This window comes from Chionomys nivalis, chromosome 5 (genome assembly GCF_950005125.1).
Source record: "Chionomys nivalis chromosome 5, mChiNiv1.1, whole genome shotgun sequence".
NCBI classification, from domain to species: Eukaryota; Metazoa; Chordata; class Mammalia; order Rodentia; family Cricetidae; genus Chionomys; species Chionomys nivalis.
In genome coordinates, this window is record NC_080090.1 from 108302552 (window position 1) to 108325672 (window position 23121).

The following is a 23121-nucleotide window of genomic DNA, read 5'->3' on the forward strand; positions in this document are numbered from 1 at the left end:
TCTGATACAATTAGGCAAAATAATTACGGAAAAAGGAGCTTAATTTCATATTATTCTTACCACAGACCTACTGTAATTAAAAACTGAAGAACTATCTGGCTAAGAGGCAAATGTTAATCAGCAATGGCGGGAGGAGTGCAAGGACATTTATTATACTTAAATACACTTGGAAATTGTCATTTTTCATCACCCTGTCCACTGCCCTTTCAGTCAAAGTATGACCTCTTACTGAGGTTGTGAGAATGCCTAGCTACTCCCTCTTCCACGACTAGGACCTGCTTGGGCTGTCCGTGGTGGAGAAACACCACTTAAATAGAGTTCAGAACTTCTTACATTAACATCCTAATAATAACCTAGATTCATAAGCCTTTCAGACATTAATAATTCACCCTGACTCACATTCATAAGCATGTATGCAAGCACCCAAAGAGAGCACTTTAAAATTATTTTAAATAAGCCAGGCAGTGGTGATGTATGCCTTGAATCCCAGCACTTGAGAGGCAGACGCGCAGGAGAATCTCTTTGAGTTCAAGGCCAGCCTGGTCTACAAGAGCTAGTTTCAGGACAGCAAGGGATGTTACACACAAAAAATCTGTCTCAAAAAAATAAAAACAAAAAATTATTTGAATAAACAGATTATGTTAACATGTATCATCATTGTTTACATAAATGTACATAAATTTAAAAGATGCTAACTTTCAATAAGGTGAGTATTGTTGAAAAAATACAATGTATTTAAAAGCATAAGTGGAATAATTAAGAGAAATTATTCAATGATAAAACTGCTCCTAAGGTTCCATTTATAGTCTCCTTGAGTTAATTTTATAGTTTTCTCCATGAACCATAGACACAAATTTGTGAGCTATGAAACACTAACCAGGTGGAGCTCAACCTGTGTCTCAACAGTAGTCACTTCAAGCGCCTTTTTCAAGTTCTGCTGCTTAAAGAAGCTCACGGGCAATTAGTAAAGGCTAGTAGACTAATCTGTTTAGGCTTATCGGAATTTTCTCTTTTGTGCGGATTGTTTATGTGTTGGTGACTATATGTATGTTTACCAAGTTCACACAGGTGCCCGAGGAGGCAGAGGAGCTGCAGACCCCTGGAACTGAAGTTATAGGTGGTTGTGAGACATCTGTCCAGCCCCTACTCTCTTAAAAACCATTTTTTTTATTGTTATTATAAAATTACTTTTTGGCATTTTCAAGATGCTCCACATCTCACATGGCCCACTACGACCAGACCAAAGCTCCAAGGTCAACAGAAGGTCAAGAGCTGCCTGCAGTGACTCATCAAACAAGAAATGGAAAGAAGGTATTTCTGGGTCCTAATGTAGGACTTGTTTTACCTTGGAGTTTATCTCTCTAAACACAAAGTTTTAGAGAGATATTTCAAAAAATAACTTTATTAGTCATTTTATAAAATGTAATTTCTTCTAAAAATAGCATGGCACAACACCGAATGCTCCAGTTCAGACAGGTAGCAAACTAAACTTGAGATGAGCTCACTCAGAAATGAATCTTCAGGACTCTACATCAGTGTGTATTTAGTTATAAACCGCTCAATAGCAAACACCTTCCCAGGTGTGCTCACATGTAAAACAGAACTTAGGACACTGAGGGAAGAAGTCCCACAACTAAGGCCAGCCTGGGCTACATAACAAGACCCTCTTTCAAAACGAAGCAAAACAGCAAGTACCTTAACTTTATCAAAAACCCAGGTATCCAGTTTTGTGGCATCGTGAGCACCAAAATCCTCTTTTTGAGCATCATAACTGTATGTATAAACATGGTCACCACTAGCACCTGAAAAGAAATTTTGAGAAATACACAAATTGGAGAAAAAAACCTTTCAAGCTGTTATTAAACATGAAATAATCAAAAGTATTTTTGCTGTTTTGAGATAAAATTGTTATATTGTCCACACTAGTCTTGAACTCATGAGCTCAAATTATCCTTCCTCTTATGCTTCCTGAGTTTCAGGATTACAGGCATACCCCCATCATACCTGCTTTACTTACAAGTAGGCAGAATTAATTACAAAGTGCTTCATGATAGAGATAGGAAAGATAGGAGAAATAGTTTACTTTATAATCAACATTTTCTTTTTCTTCTCAAAATAATATATTTAGTCAAAATCTTAATATGCAATAAAATAAAAATTAGTTCTGAAGTTTGTTCCTATTGAAATGTGTGCTCTCAAGAAGTTACAATATTAAATAAAGATGGCCAGCATACTTCTTCCTCACAAACTCAAACATTTCGTTTGTCTTAAAATTATGTGCATTTGTCTCGACATAAGGAAATAAATAGACTAGAATTGTAGTGAGTGCCTATAGTCTGAGCACTAGGGAAGTAGAGAAAAAAAAATCATAGGTTTCCTGTCAGCCAGGCCCTGTCTCAAAAGCAAGGACTGGGGAAGAAGGTGAAATGCTGCTTAGTGCCAAATACAAAGGTGGTAAATACGCTAATCTTATAAATTCATGAAACCTGTATTAAGAATATAAAACAATTTCTGGAGTGGAGAAGCTCTTGCAGGTTGTGAAGATGATATATTTTACTATTTTGGCTTTTGGGGGAACCCACTACCCAGCTTCCAAATAAATCACACAGAGGCTTATTCTTAGTTATAAGTGCCCAGCCTTAGCCTGGCTTGTTTCTAGCCTGCTCTCCTTAACTTAAATTATCCCAAATACCTTTTGACTCTGGATTTTTATCTTTCTTACTTCTGTATATGTAACTTTAACTCTTACTGTGTGGCTGACTGGCCCCTGAAGTCTGTTAGGCCAAAATTATCTCAGGGCCTGTACCTCGAGGCCTGTATGACAGAGAAAAGCCTGGCTTGAGTTTGAAGGATTGTCTCAAAGCTAATGAACATGAGACAGCAAATCCAGGTAGAGGCCCCTCAGGCCAGAGAGGAGGTACCCCCACATCACAGGATGTCACTTAACCTATATAAGCTGATGCTCACAGTAATAAACTGAGTTCCTGCTTTGACTTGACTCCCTATCGCTTCAGATTGTCCTGCTTCGTGGGGCTGCTGGTCTGATTGCCCTGCATCATGGAGCTGCAGAATGGGCAGATAGCACACTCACCTTTCCCTGGTGATAAGGAGGCTAAGGAGGCCTAGCAACATCTTCCTAATTTGTTCTCTTGTTGCTTGTTCCTTCTTGGTTCTCCTTCTATTCATTCTCTCTGCCTGCCAGCTCTGCCTATCCTTGCTCCTGCCTCGCTCTTGGCCATTCAGCTCTTTATTAGACCGCTAGGTGTTTTACACAGGCAAAGAATCACGGCTTCCCAGTTAATCAAATGCAGCATAAACAAAAGAAGCACACCTTAAAATAATTTCCCCCGACAACAGAGCATTAAGTAATGACACTCTACGACATCAGCTCTGCGCTGACACTGACTCTACTCCCCGAATGCAGACATCTGAAGGAGTTGGTTATTTACCACCACACATAATGAAGTGTTCCTATTGGTCTGTGGCGTCAGTTCTGTTTTATCAACAGTGGCCAGAAGTAGAAAGACTAATTTGGTAAGCCACAGTAACTTAACCAGCCCTCACTGCTTCCTAAAGAATGAGATATAAAATAGCAAATGGGACCTGCCCGGGGTAACAGCAGCTTATGAACAGCACATGTACAATTCTTCAGTACTTCCACTATCTTTACATTAAATGATCTGTCACTTTGCTCCCAGGAAAGACCATTTAACGACAAGAACTTCATCCAACTGGCTTTTTCAAATAAATTTTCTAATTAAGAGATGACCTAATATTTGTGGATTTGTCTACATAAACAAATTCAACAAATCCTAACTCCAATGCAGTGAACTGTAAGTGGCATTTCAATATATTAAATAACATATTAGTATTATATGCATTAAATGCCAAAACTATGGCACAATAAATAGATTAGTCATTATAAATGTTTGAATATTTAAAATCTTATGTAACTATCTACTGGCTTCTTTAACAAATTATCCAAGTATAAAGAGCCAAACACCAACACTGTTCCCATAAAGAGAATAAGCACTTCGATAAATGATGCACGTGACTTATTGAATTTTAAAACAATCTTTTAGGGTGTTACATTATTAGAACATATTTTATATAAAGGAAAACTGGAGCTCAAGTTAATAAGGTTGTTATATGATAAAATAGATCGTTTCATTGAATTCAAAAATATTAAGTGTTCTTCCAAAAAATAAAAACAATTTTAGCCAGCAGTGGTGGCACACGCCTTTAATCCCAGCACTCAGGAGGCAGAAGCAGGTGGGTCTCTGGGAGCTTGAGGCCAGCCTGGTCTACAGAGCTAGTTCCAGCACATTTACGACACCCAGAGAAACCCTCTCTCAAAAAGCCAATATACATACATACATACATAATATATATATATATATATATATATATATATATATATATATGTATATTTAACAGTGTTCCACAGCAATATTTAAAATGCAACAAAGGAGAAATCCTATCTGTTGAACTGACAAATCCACTGTATGATGCATTCCTGTTTTCAGAAGTGATAAAAATCTTTAGAAATGAATAAATATAACATAAAAAAATAAAACCCAGCAAGATGGTTAAGTGGGTATATGCACTTCTACCAAGTCTGACAACCTGAGTTACATCCCTGGGATCCACACAGTGGAAGGACATGACTGCTGCAAATTGCCTCTGACTTCTATACAAGTACCATGTGCACCTGGATCTCACTATGTAGGACAGGCTGGCCTCAGGTTGAGAGATCTACTTGCCCCTGTTTCCAGAACACTGGGACTGATGACATGCACCACCACTCCAGGCTAAAAGAAGTTTTTGGTTTCTTTGTTTGTTTTAGATAAAGAATAAAAAACCAAGGGACAAAGTATAATAGGGTAACAGACTAGCCTCATACGGGATAGGTCCTGAGGCCAATCCCTACCACTGCAACAATAAAAACATTTCTTTCTGACTTACTTGCTTCCTGAAGAAATATGTTTGATATGCTTACCTTTGGCAAACATAGGCAAGATGTCCGGACTCCCCCAGCTCCATGTGTACTTGCTCTCATTAAAAAGAGAGTCAAATTCGACAGGATTTTCTTTCCATCCTTTGAGAAGAGAAGCACACAGTAATATAAGAAAACAACAAAAGAAGGTCTGAAAGAAGCATTCTTTAAACAGTAATTGAAGACAACACATAAAACTCAGATTTTATTAGGCTTATTATAGTCTATCTTAAAATAAATGGAAGAAGCTGGGCGGTGGTGGCACAATCTTTAATCCCAGCACTCAGGAGGCAGAGGCAGGTGGATCTCTCTGAGTCCAAGGCTGGCCTGGTCTACAGAGAGAATTCCAAGAAAGGCTCTAACGTTACAAAGAAACCCTGTCTTGAAAAAACAAAACAGATAGATAGATAGATAGATAGATAGATAGATAGATAGATAGATAGATAGATAGATAGATAGATAGATAGAAAGAAAGATAGATAGATAGATAGATAGATAGATAGATAGATAGATAGATAGATAGATAGATAGATAGATATGATAGATTAGATAGATAGACAGACAGACAGATAGAGATAGATAAATGGTAGATAATCCATTTCTTACTAAAATAATCACTTTTAAATTCTTGATTGTAATGTCTAACATTATTTACACATTATTTACACTAACATATTTACACACACACATACTTTTTCAGTGCCATAGGGTTATGGCAGATTAAAATTTAATTCCAGAATCGATACCAGGGCATGTTCATGTGAGTAAGGCATACTCAAAGACTTGTTAAAAGAATCTCAAAGCACAATCTTGGGACTTGACAGATAGCTCAGAAGTTAAAAGCACTTGCTGCTCTTGCGAACCCTGGTGTCCTAGGTTTAGATTCCAGCACCAATACTGGGTGGCTCACAACCACCTCTCACTCTAGTTTTAGGGAGTTGAATACCTTCTTCTGGCCTTCATGGGCACCTGCACACATGGGGTGCATAAACAGACAAGCAAATACACACACACACACAAACCCTTAAAAACAGATTGAGTTTTCAACTAATGACATGATTCAGTGGTAGGAAAAGCATTTATATAGCAAACATTTTATTTGATAAAATTGTTTCAGAACAGAACCTTTGGCAACTGCACTGACATCCTCATAAAACCCAGCTATGAGGGCTACATGGCCAGGGCGAGATTCTGTTGGCACGCGTGTGTGAGATACTCCCCAGCTGCCTTCATGCATTATGACGTTCCTAAAAGACAATCAGGACGAACAGTTAACATATGCTTGTATTAAAACTTCTGGTCTACAAAAGCTAGTTCCAGGACAGGCTCCAAAGCCACAGAGAAACCCTGTCTCGAAAAACCAAAAAAAAAAAAAACTCTCATAAGGCTTTAAGGAAGATTTTTATGTAAGGAGTCAAAAACCAAAAAAGTTAATTTTATGATGGAAAGGAATCTCAAAACCCAGTTGATCCCAATCCTATACTGCCCACCAATTCATCACAGAAGCATGAAGGAACCCAGGTAATACAACAAAGAAAATACTCCCCTATTCCAGAGAAACAAGAGACAAACCACACCCTAGCGTTCTAAGCCACAAAGCAGAGATGTTTGCTAATGTAGGAAAACAATGATATGCAGAACGTTACATTGTTAAATTTTATTTTCTGCAAGGATGGTATATGGCTATATAAAATAGTCTTTGCTCTTAACACATGCAGTACAGTGTTTGGTGGAGAAATGCCATATTGTCATATTTTCATATTGTTCAGGGAAAAAAACTAAAAAATTTATAATATATACTTACACAGTTGAGTGTGTAAAAAAAATCACATATTTTTAAGATTAAAAAGAAAAGGCTAGGCATGGAAATACATGGCCTTAATCTGAGGGCTTGGGAGGCAGAAGCAAGCAGATCTCTAAGCTTGAGGCCAGGCTGGTCTACCAAGATCCAGGCCAGTCAGCATATCTCAGAAAGGAAAAAAAAAATGTTTTTTGTTTCAAAAATTGTCAACTGTATGCTAATCGATGCTTCTCAATTCATAATACAATCTTTTCCTTAAACTCAATCTACCATTTCTAAGACACACCCGGATCTTGGTGCCGTCCTTACCTAATAAACGGTGCTCTAGAGTTACCATCTTCATCTAATTCATAAAGAGCATCTGCTCTCAGGCCATCGGCAACAAATAACACTAATCTTTTTGCTGGGGGAGGCAATGGTGTAAACTGAGGAGTCATCCCATGAACCAAAGGAGATGTAAAATAAATGTCAAAGATGGAGGCGAAGAACACAAAATGTACAAACAATCCCAAAGCAAAAAACAGCAGCATATCCAGAATGAGCAACCTGCAAGAGAAGCCAAAACAGGGAATAAAGTCAGGCTGGACACACGTGAAAAGGATCTTCAACATATCTGATGGCTTCACACACTGGCACTGTGTCAGGATACTATACAACTTCTCTCATTTATAATACTAACAAAAACACTGTTTCACAACTTAAGAATACTGAAATAAAATATGTGCTAAAGTATACCAAGCAAAAAGAAATCAAGTTCATGGGGGCTGGAGAGATGGCTCAGCAGTTAGGAATACTAGGTGCTCTCCCAGAGGTCCTGAGTTCAGTTCCCAACAACCACATGGTGGCTCACAACTATCTATAGTGGGATCTGATGCTCACTTCTGGCATAAAGGTGTACATACAGATAGAGCACTCATATAACAATAATAATAGTAATAATAATAGTCATGATGTTTAAAAAAAAGAAATCAAGTTCAATTAGGATTAATAAACTATAATCCAGTTAACTACTAAACAATTAAAACTTAGCAAAGGAACACAGAACAAAAGGTCATAAAATTAGTTAGGTAATCACGGGAAATCCTAAATAACACACACAAAAAAAATGTAACTCAAGTCACTCTTGGTTGTCCGCATGGCACTGTTCCCACTCCTAGAATTTAAATTTATTAAATTACTTAAATTAAATTTTTTGAGTTAATTTTTTTCTACTTTGGTAGTCATCTCAGAGGTTCGACTATCTAGTCAGCAATAAACTGAATGGGAATCTGCATTCTACCCATTTTATGAGTTACACACAAGAAGTTAAAACTTCATTTGTGCTTCAGAAAATCTATACTCCTTAAATAAACACTTTATTTCCCTAAGTCAATAAAAAGTGTTTTATTTATTCATTGAATGAAATTATTGGTCCTTAAAAAGGAGCACTCGGAAGACATATCAGAGATCTGATGAGCTTACAAATGCTAAAGAAAGAAAACCATGCAAAGTGAAATGCCTAAATAATAATGTAAGATAGTAGCCATTAAACCTCAAAGACCAAAGCGTCCATAGAAATGCTTTCAAACCGACTGTCATTTTGCTTTTGTTGGTAAATGTGTCCACAGATTAAGAAATAAAACATGTGCCTTTAATCCCAGCACTCGAGAGGCAAAGCAGACGAATCTCTGTGAGTTCGAGGCCAGCCTGGTCTATAAGAGCTAGTTCCAGAAGAGGCTCTAAAACTACAGCGAAATCCTGTCTCGAAAAACCAAGAAAAAGAAAAAAACAAAAACAAAAACAAAAAAAGAAATAAAACATGAGAAGCAGTATTAGGTACATGTAATGACCTTGGGCTGAAAAAGACGTGAGATGAGAATTACAGACACATTTTATTCTCCCTGGTCTGAAGATTGAAATGTCACATGGATTCATGTGTAAATATCCTGTAAAGAGAAAAGAGACAGTATAAATGTGCTTATCAAAGAAAAATTAAAAAAAATAAAATAAACCAAAAGGTCAAAATATTTTATTCTAAGGGAATTTAGGGTGAACAAAATAAACAAAGACTAATTTTGCAATCTAATCTCTCAGTGCAATGCTTGCTTCTTTCCAAATTTATATGATCATTAAACTACACAGTGGGTACCATCAAGACAATGGAATTCTGAATATTAATAATTGAAATACAGAAAAATTAGCCAGGATTCTACTGCCTTAAAAAGCCAACAGTTGTCATGACCCCTTGGAAGTCTGAGGACTCTTCACAGGGTTAACAGAAGACCACTAGAAAATACAGATGTTTACATTATGAGATGTAACAGTAGCAAAATTGCAAATATTTATGAACAGTTTCTTTTAAAAATTATCTTGCCAGGCGGTGGTGGCGCATGCCTTTAATCCCAGCACTTGGGAGGCAGAGGCAGGCGGATCTCTGGGAGTTTGAGGCCAGCCTGGTCTACAAGAGCTAGTTTCGGGACAGGAACCAAAGCTACAGAGAAACCCTGTCTCAAAAAAACAAACCAAAAAAAAAAAATTATCTTGTTGGCAGGCAGTAGTGGTGCATTCTTTAATCCCAGCACTTTGGAGGCAGAGGCAGGTGGATTTCTGTGAGTTTCGGTCAGTCTGGTCTAGAGAGTGAGTTCCAGGACAACCAAGGCTACACAGAGAAACCTTGCCTTAAAAAACAAAAATAAATAAATAAATGGATTGGTGAATGAATGTATAAATAAATAAAATGTACTCCTCCATTTTTATGAAGACAAACATCTCTATATATTTTAAAAATAAATATTAACATTTGGAACGTTTTAATACCGTTTAGGGTTTGTGTGTATGCATCTGTGTGCATGTGCGTGTATGCTCACACATGCACATGCAAGCCATGTCACAAACATGAAGAAGAGAAGGCAACTCTGAATGCAAACACTAGTCCTTAGATTCCCTGGCAAGGCCTTTACTTACAGTGTAATCTTGCTGTCCCCGCTATTCATTTTTCCTTGAGCATCTCTTAAAAACAAACTTCCCATGTATCGTGTACCATTATCACATTTTGTCCTGTAAATTCATCTTTGCTAGCAAATCCCAAATTGAAAAACACTGAAGTAGTTTTGTATAGTGATATATTATTTGTATTTAATAAATAAATCTTGCCTGACGAACAGAGGCAAAGCTAAAGCCACTAGAGGTCAGGAAATGGTGGCACATTCCTTTAATCCTAGGATTTGGAATACAAAAATCAAAAGGATCTCTGTGAGTTCAAGGTCACCTTGGACTACTCAAGATTAAGGCAGAAACAAATACAGGTAGTTGTGGCTCACACCTTTAGTCCCAGTCCTAGGGAGTCACACACCTTTAATCCTAGAACTAGAGGGAATATAAAATGGGAGGAGAGAGAGGCTTAGTCTCCTTAGTCTGCAGTCGCCCAGCCTTGGTAAAGGTAAGACTTCTCCAGTGACTTGGCTGCTTTGCCTTTCTGATTTTTGGATCGAACCCCAATTTGCCTCTCGGTTTTTATTATTCATGCTACAGTTTGTCCTCCAGTTTTGACTATCAATAGCAGTCATGTCATTTAAAAATGTATATGTAGGCTTTGGATTTAGCTCAGCAGACTTATCTGTTCAGTACATAACTATGGGTTCAATGACTTAACGTCTGCTTTTGTCACTTTGCGATCATTCAAGGACAGCAGGAAAGGTCACCCTTTGTATCCATTACAGTTCTGTGCAGACTCAAATGTTTGCTGAATGAATCATTTAGAATTAAGTTTCAATACCAACATGTCCAACAGCCACTAGAGGTCGCCTTGCTCCTCTGTGTTTCCTGAAAAAAAAATCTGTGAAGTTCCAAAGATATTTTCAAAACAAATACAAAAAATCCCGTGTTTTATGTTTAAGTAATTTATTATACTGAAGTTTCAGTGACTTGAAAGTATGAATATTTACCCAATTACATTTATCTCAAGCAATATTGCCATATAACATTTTTCTCTAAAGGGAATCACTTTTTATTCACATTTATTAAAAAGTAAAACTTCACTGGCATAATTAAATTGTTTGAACCTTCAAAATAAATGCATTAACTATAAAAGTTAAAGCATACATATTCACTTCCCTATTCAAAAATATAGTTTACATCCGTTTTGTTTAATCAGAAAAGGGGAAATGGTGTAGGAGGTCCTTCTGTTTATGTGTTTCTTTCATTGGTTAATCAATAAAGAAACTGCTTGGCCTAATATGGCAGAACTTGGGTAGGCAGATTAGACAGAACTGAATGCTGGGAAGAAGGGCAGAGTGGCAGACACCATGAATCTCCAGCCTGGGACAGATGCTGGTTAGAATCTTGCCGGTTGGCCACCGTTATGTGGCCATACACAGATTAATGAAAATGGGTTAAATTAAGATGTAAGATTTAGCCAATAAAAAGTTAGAGCTAATGGGCCAAGCAGTGTTTAAATGAATACAGTTTCTGTGTGATTATTTCGGGTATAAACTAGCAGGGCAGCCGGGACGAAAAGCAGGCCCTCTCTCCTTGTAACATCTGTGGGATATTTACCACCATAAACTAAATACTAATAAAGTATTAGACACTATCAAACATTAAATCAACAAAATGCAAACATTTATAATGTTATTGGTGGTAATTTAAGACGATTAAATCCTCAAATAATTTTAACACATAAATAATTAAAAGTGTGCCAGGCAGTGGCAGCATACACCTTTAATCCCAGCACTCAGGGAGGCAGAGGCAGGCGGATCTCTGTGAGTTTGAGGCCAGCCTGGTCTACAGAGTGAGTTCCAGGACAGTCAAGGCTACACAGAGAAACTGTGCCATGGAAAAAAAAAATTACGGTGTTTTTTTTTTTTTTTTAAAAAAAAGCTTTTATATTTCTATTGCTAAGAAACAAATGTCAACTACTATCTTATTCAGATGTCAGCCTAAAAGGCTTTGATCTGGGTCAGTCTTCCAATAGAGAAAGAAAATTTCCAACAACTATTAATATATAAGTAGAAGTCAGAAATTCTTAATATCCCAGTATATGCATTAAAGCAATTCATGCACAATACGGAGAAATAAAGTTACTCTATGGGGCCAGGCGGCGGTGGCACATGCCTTTAATCCCAGCACTCTGGAGGCAGAGGCAGGTGGATATCTGTGAGTTCGAGGCCAGCCTGATCTACAAGAGCTAGTTCCAGGACAGGCTCCAAAGCTATGGAGAAACCCTGTCTTGAAAAAAAAAAAAAAAACAACAAAAAAAAAAGTTACCCTACGGGAAGACTGGTCAGTGAGCAACACAGTTATATAAACAAGCCTGCAGTTACAGGATAAGAACTAGAAATCTAACTACAGATGTGTATACCAGCCACAGAACTCAAATGTTCAAGCTAAGACTCAGAGGCAAACACTTCAAATTTACTTTCTATTTGCACTTTAGAATCCAGACCCTAAATTAAAGCTGCTGCCTCTCTCGGTCCTCCTGACTAAACTGCTTTTCCGGGCTCCCTTAGCATTGGTACTTGTGTTTTAAAACCTGACAATTGTCCTCAGTATCCAATACTCCACTAATTAATTCTTGGCCACAAGAACATCTGCTGCCAACCAGGCTCCATGACAAGAGCATTCACAATTCTAGATCCATCATCCGCCTGGGCAGACCAATGCAAGTGAAGCTCAAGCATTTCCAGCGTCACCTAATAAATAATGTGCGTAGGCTCCTCTGTCATCGTCAGTGCATCAGGGATCCTGAGGGTAGCTTCCCAAACTTTCTCATTACAAAGAAGGGAAAGTGGACATAACCATGCATCTCTGCTAGTGTCTTTCCCATGGCATTCACTAATACTCCATTTCAAAATTTGGTTTTTAATCTCTCTGACAATCTCAAAGTAAGGACTGAAAATCCCTTTTGCTAAGAAATGTGAAACACAATACAATATTGGCCATTTTATACTATTTCCGTATTGAAGTTTTTTTTTCAGATTCATTAACAAATGGTACTGAACAGTATTTACCTGAAGAATTGGAAGCCAAAGTTTTATTTAAATAACAACAAAATCCTTACTACTAAAACTATCTTTCAATGCAACAAGGTTCCTTACAGTCTTTCACAATTCGGAGTAACTTTCTCCCTACCTCCCTGTCCCCTATTCCCAACTTAAACCATCTATGCCCACTTCCTTACTCCTCCTCCCATGTAGTGATAGTTCATTTGTATTTTAACAAATAAAGTTTGTCTGAAGACCAGAACGCAAAACGGTCACACTAGTCAGCCATAAAGGCCAGGTAGTGGTGGCACACACCTTTAATCCCAGCAGCCACACTAGTTTGCCATAGAGGCCGGGCAGTGTTACAGGCCTTTAATCCCAGCACCAGAGAGGCATATAAGGCAGGGTGAGACAGGAACTAGCTCTCTTTCAGTCTGAAGTTTTCATAAAGGTAAAAGCTATCTAGTGGCTTGGCTGTTTTGCTTCTCAATCTTTCTCTGGGTTTTTATTATTTGTGCTACAATTGGTGCCAAACATGGGGTCCGAACCCACAACCCTGAGATTAAGTCTCATGCTCTGTTGATTCATGCTACACTCCCTCCTTTGTATCACATGTAACACTATTTAAAAGCTTCTAAGAAAACGCAAACAACAATAACAATGACAAAAAACTCTAAAAGTCTCGTTCAAATGAAATTGTAGTTTATTGATTAAACTGAAATAAAAAGCCTACACTTAGCTTCTGGCATACTTTACATGTAAACCAATAGCCGTACCGAAAGTCATATAACAATGCTCTATTTTTATCTTCCACAAAGCTAAAGGGGGCACTTGAGGGCTTCACTGTGACAGAGCAGGCAGTTAGCACAGCTGCATATTAATTGTATTGTCTGTTAGGATTTGTTTAGCAGGGAAATTAACCTAAAACCAGGAAACAGTGGCAAGCTGTGTGTAATGGCAGGGAAACATCTCCTTATCACCTCAGCCAACAATCAAGTAATAACACAAAAAAACGATCTTCCAAACTTAGGAGTATAGTTCTGTGCTAACGTTTCATAAAGAAAATCAACTCTTTCTACAGCGTGCAATTTTTTTTTTAATCGTTAAGCTCCACAATCAAAACCTTGATTCTAGCCTAAATAAACTCAGAAAAGTTTCAGGAGATTGTGGGAAAGAATGGTTTGGGGCAAAAGATGGGTGATGCTAGTGCCACTGAATGTGTCCTACTGGAATGGAATGACCAGGTCATCAAGGTTGCCCACACTGAAGTTTACAAATTTCTAAAGGTAGATAGAGCTTAACAGTTTGAAATTTTCCTTTGGTGCAAACTGTACGTTAGTTCCAAGGGTTTACAGAGCAGTGAGTTTGTCGTCCAAGTCCAAGCAGTTCACAGATGAGTGCAAAAGCAACTGTAAACTCGAGTGCAATTTCCGTTGAGGCTTTATCTGAACCCCGCAGCTCTCTAGGTCTAATTCTGGAGGCCGAGGGGCCGCCCTCTCTTAACTGCAAGGAAGTCATGCGATGGCTAGACCTCCAAGAACAGAAGAGCAAAGAAGCAAGATTCTGACTACTGCCCGTGGCACTTACTATCTGGGCGGAGACAGCAAACAGCTGCAAAAAAGGAAGCATGAAGGGAGTTGCGAGCGTGAGGCCACTGTGCTGGTGCGGCCACACCTCAAGTGCAAGGGTCTCGGGACTTTACCTGGGGCTTATCCGGCTGAGGTCGGGTCTCGGGAACCTCCTCTGCACGAAGTCGGGACCTGGGCATGAAAGTCCCAGAAAGGCCCCTAGCCCTCCCAAAGCACATCCAATCGATGCTCCTCAGCCACCTGCGCCCCTGCAACACCCGGGAACGCCCCCAAGTTGCCCAGGCCTCCCCAACTGTCGCGATACCTCCAGCGAGCCCCAGAAGCGCCAGCCAATCTGCGATGGGCTATGGGCGTGGCTTTACGTTTGAGTCCGGAGCGGGTCCTTCAATCTTCCGACTCCTGGGCTTGAAGTGGGTGGGGCTGAGGCGGGGACGGGGCGGGGCGAGGACGGGACACAAACCAGTTCTCGCGAGACTAGAGACCAGGAAGACGCCTGCAGAGCCGGCTGCTGGTGCGGCGGCGACTGAGGCCGCTGGTGCTGCTGCATCCCTGCCTCCTACCTCCCAGTCCGGATTAGTCTGTAGGTGAGAAGAAGGGACGCGGTCCGCCCGGGCTGTCTAGGTGCTCAGTGGCCCCCGGGATCTAACGGGGATTCAGATTGCGGCCTGTCGGGCCAGGCAGGGAAGCACCCACACTCCTGACAGTAAGATGGCGGCGATGGCGCCAGGAGGTGGTGGCAGTGGCGGCGGAGTAAATCCATTCCTCAGCGATTCCGATGAGGACGACGACGAGGTAGCGACGACCGAGGAGCGGCGGGCAGGACTTCGGCTGGGTGCTGCGGTCGGCCTGGATCCTGGCTCTGCGGACTCGCTGTCGCCACAGGACCCTATGGCCCCGGGGAGCAGCGCGCGACCGGGGCTCCCGGTGGAGTCGGCCGCCCCTCCGGCGGCCCTGGGGGGCAGCGGGGAGACCCCTGCCCGATTGTCAATCGATGCCATCGCCGCCCAGCTGTTGCGCGATCAGTACTTGCTGACTGCCCTGGAGCTGCACACAGAGCTGTTGGAGAACGGCCGCGAGCTACCACGGCTGCGCGATTACTTCTCCAATCCTGGCAACTTCGAGAGGCAGAGTGGGACCCCACCAGGGATGGGGGCGCCTGGGATCCCTGGAGCATCAGGCGTTGGAAGCGCTGGAGGTCGGGAACCGAGTACGACGTCGGGCGGTGGGCAGCTCAGTAAGTAGCCGCAGCCTATCACACCTGCAGGCCTGGTATTAGAAGAGGCACTGTGCTCTTGAGGGGTTTTTGTGTGCGGGCTCCGAGTCTAGGGTCGTTTTGAGAAGCGAGACAATATTGAGCGAGGTGGGAGGTGCCCTACGTAGTGGAACAAGGGGATCCCCCTTTAGCTGTTCTTTGTATTGGCTCTGATCTTTGGCAGGTGTTGCACTGCTACTCCCCCCTCCCCACCCCCACCCTACCCACTCTGGTATTGGGACCCATAACATCAAGAGTTTCCTGTTTATTGGCAATTATGGCAGTCTAGAAAACTTTTTTATTGGGCAATTTGCTCTAGGCATTTTTCCTTTTTCCCACAGTCTCTTGAATCATACTACCAGGAAATAATGTTTCTTAGTAATTCTTTGATTCACTGAAGAACTGAAAAAAGAATGGCATAGGAAATGGCAGCGCACTGTACTGCTGTTAGGGTCACTGAAGACCTTTTCTCTTTGGAAGACTTAATTCAAAAATTGTTTTTTCCATTATTTTGTATATTAATTTATGCTAATAAAAAGAAGGAAATGGGATTTCTCTGCTTCGTTGGATGTGTTCTGTTTAAATAATATCAACATAACTTAATTTCACTACCCTAAATTTGGTAGGGTTCAATTTACAGGAAGGCTATGGAACAAACCAAGGATCTTCTGCCACCCTTTTTTCACCATACCACCACTGTGTAGGCTTTTTTCTCTGAATAAGCTAATCTATTTTTTTCTTCTTACATCATTTTTAACAGCAGAGTAATCACTGATATAGTAATCTCTGATATAGCCATTATTTATATATAAGTTTTATATGAGGATTCTCAGTTTTCTTTTTGAGAGACATCAAATTTTTCCCACACTGATGCTAATACTTTGGTGTGTTTTGTGAGGCCAACCGGAATTTACTAACAAATCAGCCTAATTGATTTCTCTAAGTGTCTGTACTTTTGAGTGATTCCAGAGGATGTAAATTGCTAACATTTGATGTAGTAGAACTGGAAAGGGTGCATTTTCTATCAGGGGAACTCCTAGGCATATTTCCTTCTTTTATACCTGTCTAAATTGATAAGTATCACCTGACAAACTCCCTCATCAAGACCTGGGCCAAATGTCCCTTTTATAGTACTTTATGTGAATCCCAGACTTAGTTTTAACCTACATCATAGCCTTTGGCTCTTTTGTATTTGGTTTAATGGCAGTAATGATTTAACATAGTCATTTCACCTGTTAGCTTGGAGCTCCTGCCTCTCTTTTCCCAGGACTGAGATTTAAACCCAGGGCCTTGTATCTTATGAACAAACTGTTCTATCTCCCCAGTTTTGTGCGTGCGTGCGTGCATGTGTGTGAATGAGAGGATGACTACTGATCAGAAGATGAGGACTTTTCATATCTTTTCTTTTAAGTGGCAGTTCTAGATTTTGAACTCAGATCTCTATCTTAACATTCATTCTACCACAGCTACTGTATTCTGATACAACTCAAGAAAAGTTAGGTTGTTTCAGTATAAGATCAAGCAAAGTATCTAATAATTCAGAGTATGTCTTCACTCAAAATAGTCAAGCAGGTGATTCAGGATTGATAATTTAAAGGATGAATTGAGAACGCATAGCCCCATATTGAGGGGAAGATGATCTGTCAGGAGTATCACTCCATTTCATCAAGGTAGCCTCGCTGCATAGCGTTAATCTCAAAGTCAGGACAGTCAGACTGCGCGTGTGATTGTAAGCTCCACAGAGAAGCAAGCACATTTGTAGTAGAATATTTTTTTATTCTTTTATTCTATCAGAATTTCATACAATATATTTTGATCATATCCATGTTCCATTCCTTCCCCTAACTCCTCACCCATCCAACTTCAAGTTACCTTCCCTTCTTTTTATATAACCCACCAAGTCTTTTATGCTGCCAAATATTCATGGGTGTGAGTCCCTTCACTAGAGCATGGTTGCCCTACCAGAGACCATATCCTTAATGAACTGACTCTTCCCCCAGAAACCATCAATTGTCCCTGACTCCTCGGGTAGTTGTGTGGACTTGTGAGCTCCTCCCTACTCCTTGTTGGAATGTGGATTGGCTTGATCTTGTGCAGGTCTTGTTCAGGGCAACTACAGCAGCTATGAGTTCGTTGGGCTGGGTCCTGATGAGGGAGTTTATCGGGTAACATCATTAGCTATCATTAGTACTATCATGTCCAAAAGACAATTTTTTACTAGTTCTCCCCAGCCTCTGGCTCTTTAGATCTTTCTTCCCCCCCTATTTTCCAATAGTCCCATGAGGCTTTGGGAGATATTTGCATTTGTGGTAGAGTACTCTACTGGGGTTATCTAATCAGTTATGAGTTTCTACTTAACTACCAGCCAGAACCAGGTACATTTATCAGCTATTCTGAATCAAGTTATCACATGAGGCCAATTCAGCTTGTATGATTGGTTTCAGCCAACAAGCTTAGCTGCATGATTGCATGTGATTTTTCTGGTGACAGAGTGTGGCTCAGCCTCAAGAAGAATAAAACGAAGTTGTAAGCATGGGTGTAATCTTCCAGATTGTCTCACCCATTGCAAAAGTACAAGTCAGTTTGTTTTTAAAACCTGCTAGTCCTGTTGTGGAGGTATAAGATTGTTCAAAGTAGTGTCATCAAATTTTTATGTTATTTTTGCCGTCACTCAGCTCTGTATTTGTGTGCTGCCTTAGTTCATACTTTCAGCTTGATTCTGAACCACCAACTTTACCCTTATTTTGTGGCTTACTGTCATCCTCTCTCTTTATTTTATTTTTGTTCCACTTTACTATTATTAGTTACTGCTGTTAACACATTTACATTTCCTTGTACTGGGATACAAAGTGAAGTAAACAATCCTGGTGCATGTAGGAAAGATTATCAGAGAAAAAGTATGAACTGGAGCCGGTGTTGGTGTGCATGCCTTAATCCTAGCACTCAGGAGACAGAAGAAGACAGATCTCCAAGTTAGTTCAAGGACAGCCAGGATTACACAGAGAAACCCTGTCTCAAAACAAAACAAAAAAGTATGAAATGAAATAGGATATCGTAGAAAGCAAGGAATAGAAACATCGTAGTTAAGGGAACCTGTCACAAATAAAACGGCACATGTGGAACTTCCAAGAAGAGATGGAGAAGTGCAGAGGCTATGAAAGCCTCAATGCAAGGTAATTAAAATTAATCTTTTCCTTTGCTTATTTTTATTTAATGTGTATTTGTGTGCCACAAGCAGAGGCCAGAGAACAACTATGTAGAGTTATTTTTTTTTTTTTTTGTAGCTGGACAACTAATAATGAGGCAACAGCATCAAATGTACATATAAATTAAGCTACTTTTACCTGTGATGTATAGAGCCACTCTGCGTATCTTATATTCAGCATATATATAATAGATTTAGTTCTCAGCCTTGATAAAGTTAAGAACAGGTTTGCTCTTTTTACAACTATGTTGCCTCATTAGTTGCCCAGCTATAAAGTGAATTATTAAGAAGTTACACAGGAGACATGCTGGTCTATGAAGAAACACTTTGTGGCTACAGCATTGTGTATTAGCATGTACTTAATCTGTGGTATTTTGTTTTGTTTTTGGATAGATTCTCTAATCATGTTTTGAGAAGAAGTCCTGGGTTCAAATGATTACCCTACCTCAGTTTCCCAAGTAGGTAGAATGGCAAGTGCATGTCGTATATCACATCTGGTTGCATTCTTTTTTAGCAAAAGAGGTTAATTTTTCCAAAATTTCCCTCAAGTATTAGACCATTTGGAATATAATAGATGCTTGCTTGTCCTAAAAAAGAACTGTCTGGTTAATAGCCCTGATCATGTTTCTGTGTTGCACAGTCCAGAAGCCATGTTAGTAACGGGACTCCTACAGAAATTGCTTAAAATTTGCTTTTAAAATTTTGTGGCTAAATCCAAAAAAAAAAAAAAAACATACTTACCTTGGACCTACAATATAGACTACTAGTCTTCAAATCCAAAATACTTTTGCTTACAAAATCTGTTACAGTTTAATCAAAATTAGCATTACTTTTTTCCATAAGTAACTATTTTTTTCAAGATGGAATAAATTTTAATGAGTTGGAATATTTTTAACTAACTAATTTTATGTGGGTGTTTCGCCTGCATGGATGTCTAGGCATCACATGTGTGCATGATTCCTCACAGAGGTCAGAAGCCATCAGATCTCCAAGAATGGAGTTGCAGGCAGTTGTGGAAATCAAATCTAAGTCCTCTGCAGAAGCAAGAAATACTCTTAACCACTGAGCCATCTCTTCAGTGCTAATATTTTTCTTCTATGACATTATAATCATAATTTTTTAAGATACCACTGCAATTTTTTCCTATTATAAAATATAAAATTATTGGCTTGTAACTATAAAAAAATAGGGACTAGGTTTATAACTTTGTGCTAAAACAGTTGCCAAGCGAGCATGTGTGAGGCCCTAGGTTTGACTCTAGCACTATTCATCCCCCAAAAAAGGGGGGGAAAGGAATTTTTTAAAGGCAAGTAGTATTCACTTTGTAGATCAGGCTGCCTAAAACTCACAACAATATGACTACGTCTGTCTCTCTGTGCTTAAATTAAAAGTGTAAACCACCACTTCCCAGCAAGAGTATAGTTTTCAGTGGCTATAATCATACCAAGTTAAAAATCAAATTGTGTTTGCCTTCCTCAAAGTTCTTCCCTGTTATATAGGTAAGTTCTTTAAAACTTAAAAAGAATAATACTACCAGTATAACACAAGAATAATGATTGTATCATGACTAAAAAGGTTCTAGTCTAGACATTAATGTATATCTAAAAATAATAGGAAGAAAAAGATGAGTGCTTAACATAAAATACATTTACCTGAAGCTGGGATGTTAGAATCTATGCCAATAATCCGAGCGCTCGTAAGACGGAGACTAGGGGAAGACTTGAGAGTTTAAGGCTGGCCCGGGCTACATAGGGAGACCCTGTCTCAAACCAAAAAAAGTTATGTGAAATCAACATAATTCTATTATTCCTTTAAAATCAGGTGTGAAACAGAATTCTGGCGTCATAACAGCAGAATACTTGTTGGTAAAGATCCTCCTTGTGGTCACGCATGCATAGGTTGGCGACATCAGATCTGTGGATAAGGAGCTATGTAGTTACTTTTCCTATTGCTGTGATAAAATACCCTTACCAAAAAACAACTTAAAGAAGGAAGGGTTTATTTCAACTTACAGTTTTAGGGTTTATCATAGTGGCAGGAGCTTGAGGCAGCTGGTCACCTTATTCAGGAAGCAAAAGGAGGTGGATGCTCATGGTTAGCTCACTTTCTCCTTTTTATACAACCCAGGATCCTAGCCCAGAGAATGGTGCCACTCACGGTGGATGAATCTTCCATCTTCATTTAATCTCATCATGGTAATCCTATACAGACATTTACAGACACTGGTCTCCCAAGTGATTCTAGGGCCTGTCCAGCGGCTAATTAAGTTGCACGTCGCGAGCAGCATATTTTTCCATGGATTTTTCTTTAACGTGTATTGAGTATTCGTTAGAAGTCAATATTTTAAAATGAGATTTCTACCTTTTGAACTAAAACTTAGTAAGATTTATAAGTCTTGAGTTAAGAGTATAGTTTGATGGGTTTTTTTATTGTTAAAATTTTTTTTCATGAAATGTATTTTGATGTTTTTCACCCTCTCCCAATTCCTCCTGAACCCTTCCCACCTTCCTACATACCCAACTTTATGTTTTCTCTCTCTTAAAAACAATACTGAAAGAAAAGCAATTACACAATACACACACACCCCAAAATATACAAGTCAGAAACCAGAAAATACAAGACAAAGTGTTCCGTTGAGCTCGTTTTGTGTTGCTCAACTACTCCGGGCACGGGGCTTACCGTGAAGTCTGGGCAATGTGCCCAGTGAGACTCCTCAACTACTCCGGGCACGGGGCTTACCGTGAAGTCTGGGCAATGTGCCCAGTGAGACTCCTCAACTACTCCGGGCAAGGGGCTTACCATGAAGTCTGGGCCATGTGCCAGTGAGACTCCATTGAAGGAAACTAATTTTTACTTTGCGGGTGGGTATCAATTGCAGATAGAGTCTTGGTTAGATGTCGGATCTTACGTTCATGCCACCCTCAGTGTCTGAACCTGGGCAGACTTTGGGCATGCTAACTCCCTCTCTGTGAGTTCAGATGTGCATCTGATGTGGGAGTGTCATATCAATCTGTTGATTTCATTGGTTATGTAATAAAGAAACTGCTTGGCCCTCATAGGTTAAAACATAGGTGGGTGGAGTAAACAGAACAGAATGCTGGGAGGAAGAGGTGTGAGACTCGACAGCTCTGCTCTCTGGAGCAGACGCCATGCTTCCCTCTCCCCGGCAGATGCAATAAAGCTCCGACCCAGGATGGACGTAGGCTAGAATCTTCCCGGTAAGCACACCTTGGGGTGCTACACACATGAATAGAAATGGGCCAAGCAGTGTTTAAAAGAATACAGTTTGTGTGTCATTATTTTGGGGCATAAGCTAGCTAGGCAGCCATGAGCCGGGCTGTGGGAAGAGGCCCACAGCTCCACTACATGCATCAGTCCTGTTTTGTCTGGAAGACAGTTTCCTTGGAGCCTTCCATCACCTCCAGCTCTTGTATGTCTTTCCATCTTCTTCTGCATAAGTTCCTGAGCCTTGAAAGAAGAGGTTTGATGAAGGCATCCCATTTATGACTGGGTAGTCCAGAGACTCTCACTGCATATTTTCCAGTTGTAGATCTCTGTGTTAGTACCAATCTACATCAAGAAGCTTCTATGGTGATAGACACTGATCTGTAGGTAGGTATAACCGAATGTCACTAGAAGTCATTTTATTGCTGTGTTCTTTTAATAGAATAGTATAGTAGGTTTTCCCCCAGGCCCATGACCTATCTAATCTGAGACTCTTGATAACTTCAGTATTTTCAGGCATGGGTTCCTTCTCATAGAGTGGGTCTTAAATTCAGTCAGAAAAAAACAGCCTGGTATTGGCATAAAAACAGATAGGAGAAGCAATGGAACCAAATAGAAGACCCGGATATTAATCCACACACCTTCAAACACCTTATTTTTGACAAAGAAGCAAAAAAATATCAAATGGAAAAAAGAAAGCATCAAATGGTGCTGGCATAACTGGATATCAACATGTAGAAGAATGAAAATAAATCCATATCTATTACCATGCACAAAACAAAGGTCCAAATGAAACAAAGACCTCAACATAAAGCCAGCCACACTGAACCTTACAGAAGAGAAAGTGAGAAATACACTTGAACGCATTGGCACAGGAGACAACTTCCTAAATATAACCCCAGCAGCACAGACACTGAGAGAAACAATTAATAAATGGAACCCCTGAAACTGAAAAGCTTCTGTAAAGCAAAGGACACGGTCAACAAGACAAAACGACAGCCTACAGAATGGGAAAAAATCTTCACTAACCCCACATCAGACAGAGGTCTGATCTCCAAAATATACAAAGAACTCAAGAAATTGGTCATCATCT

At 39.8% G+C, this 23121-nt stretch overlaps 2 protein-coding genes across 9 annotated transcripts in view; one reads left to right on the forward strand and one right to left on the reverse strand.

Annotated features, from left to right (window-relative positions):
* Pign (phosphatidylinositol glycan anchor biosynthesis class N) overlaps positions 1-14621 on the reverse strand; it is a 122331-nt gene extending 107710 nt beyond the window's left edge. For 2 of the 3 annotated variants that reach the window (XM_057770079.1, XM_057770081.1), the window contains exons 1-6: positions 14460-14621; positions 8627-8722; positions 7107-7343; positions 6122-6243; positions 5000-5098; positions 1696-1802 (exon numbers count right to left, since the gene is read on the reverse strand). In XM_057770079.1, the coding sequence (XP_057626062.1) occupies positions 1696-1802; positions 5000-5098; positions 6122-6243; positions 7107-7327 (549 nt within the window). In that variant the 5' untranslated portion in view covers positions 7328-7343; positions 8627-8722; positions 14460-14621. Of the gene's footprint in view, positions 1-1695; positions 1803-4999; positions 5099-6121; positions 6244-7106; positions 7344-8626; positions 8723-10555; positions 10599-14459 lie in introns of all 3 variants that reach the window. The other variant, XM_057770080.1, reaches the window with a different exon arrangement.
* Positions 14622-14827: 206 nt separating this feature from the next.
* The window catches only part of Relch (RAB11 binding and LisH domain, coiled-coil and HEAT repeat containing), an 89050-nt gene continuing 80756 nt past the window's right edge, over positions 14828-23121 (forward strand). For all 6 annotated transcript variants that reach the window (XM_057769590.1, XM_057769591.1, XM_057769592.1 and 3 more), the window contains exon 1: positions 14828-15580. In XM_057769590.1, the coding sequence (XP_057625573.1) occupies positions 15055-15580 (526 nt within the window). In that variant the 5' untranslated portion in view covers positions 14828-15054. The remainder of the gene's footprint in view (positions 15581-23121) is intronic.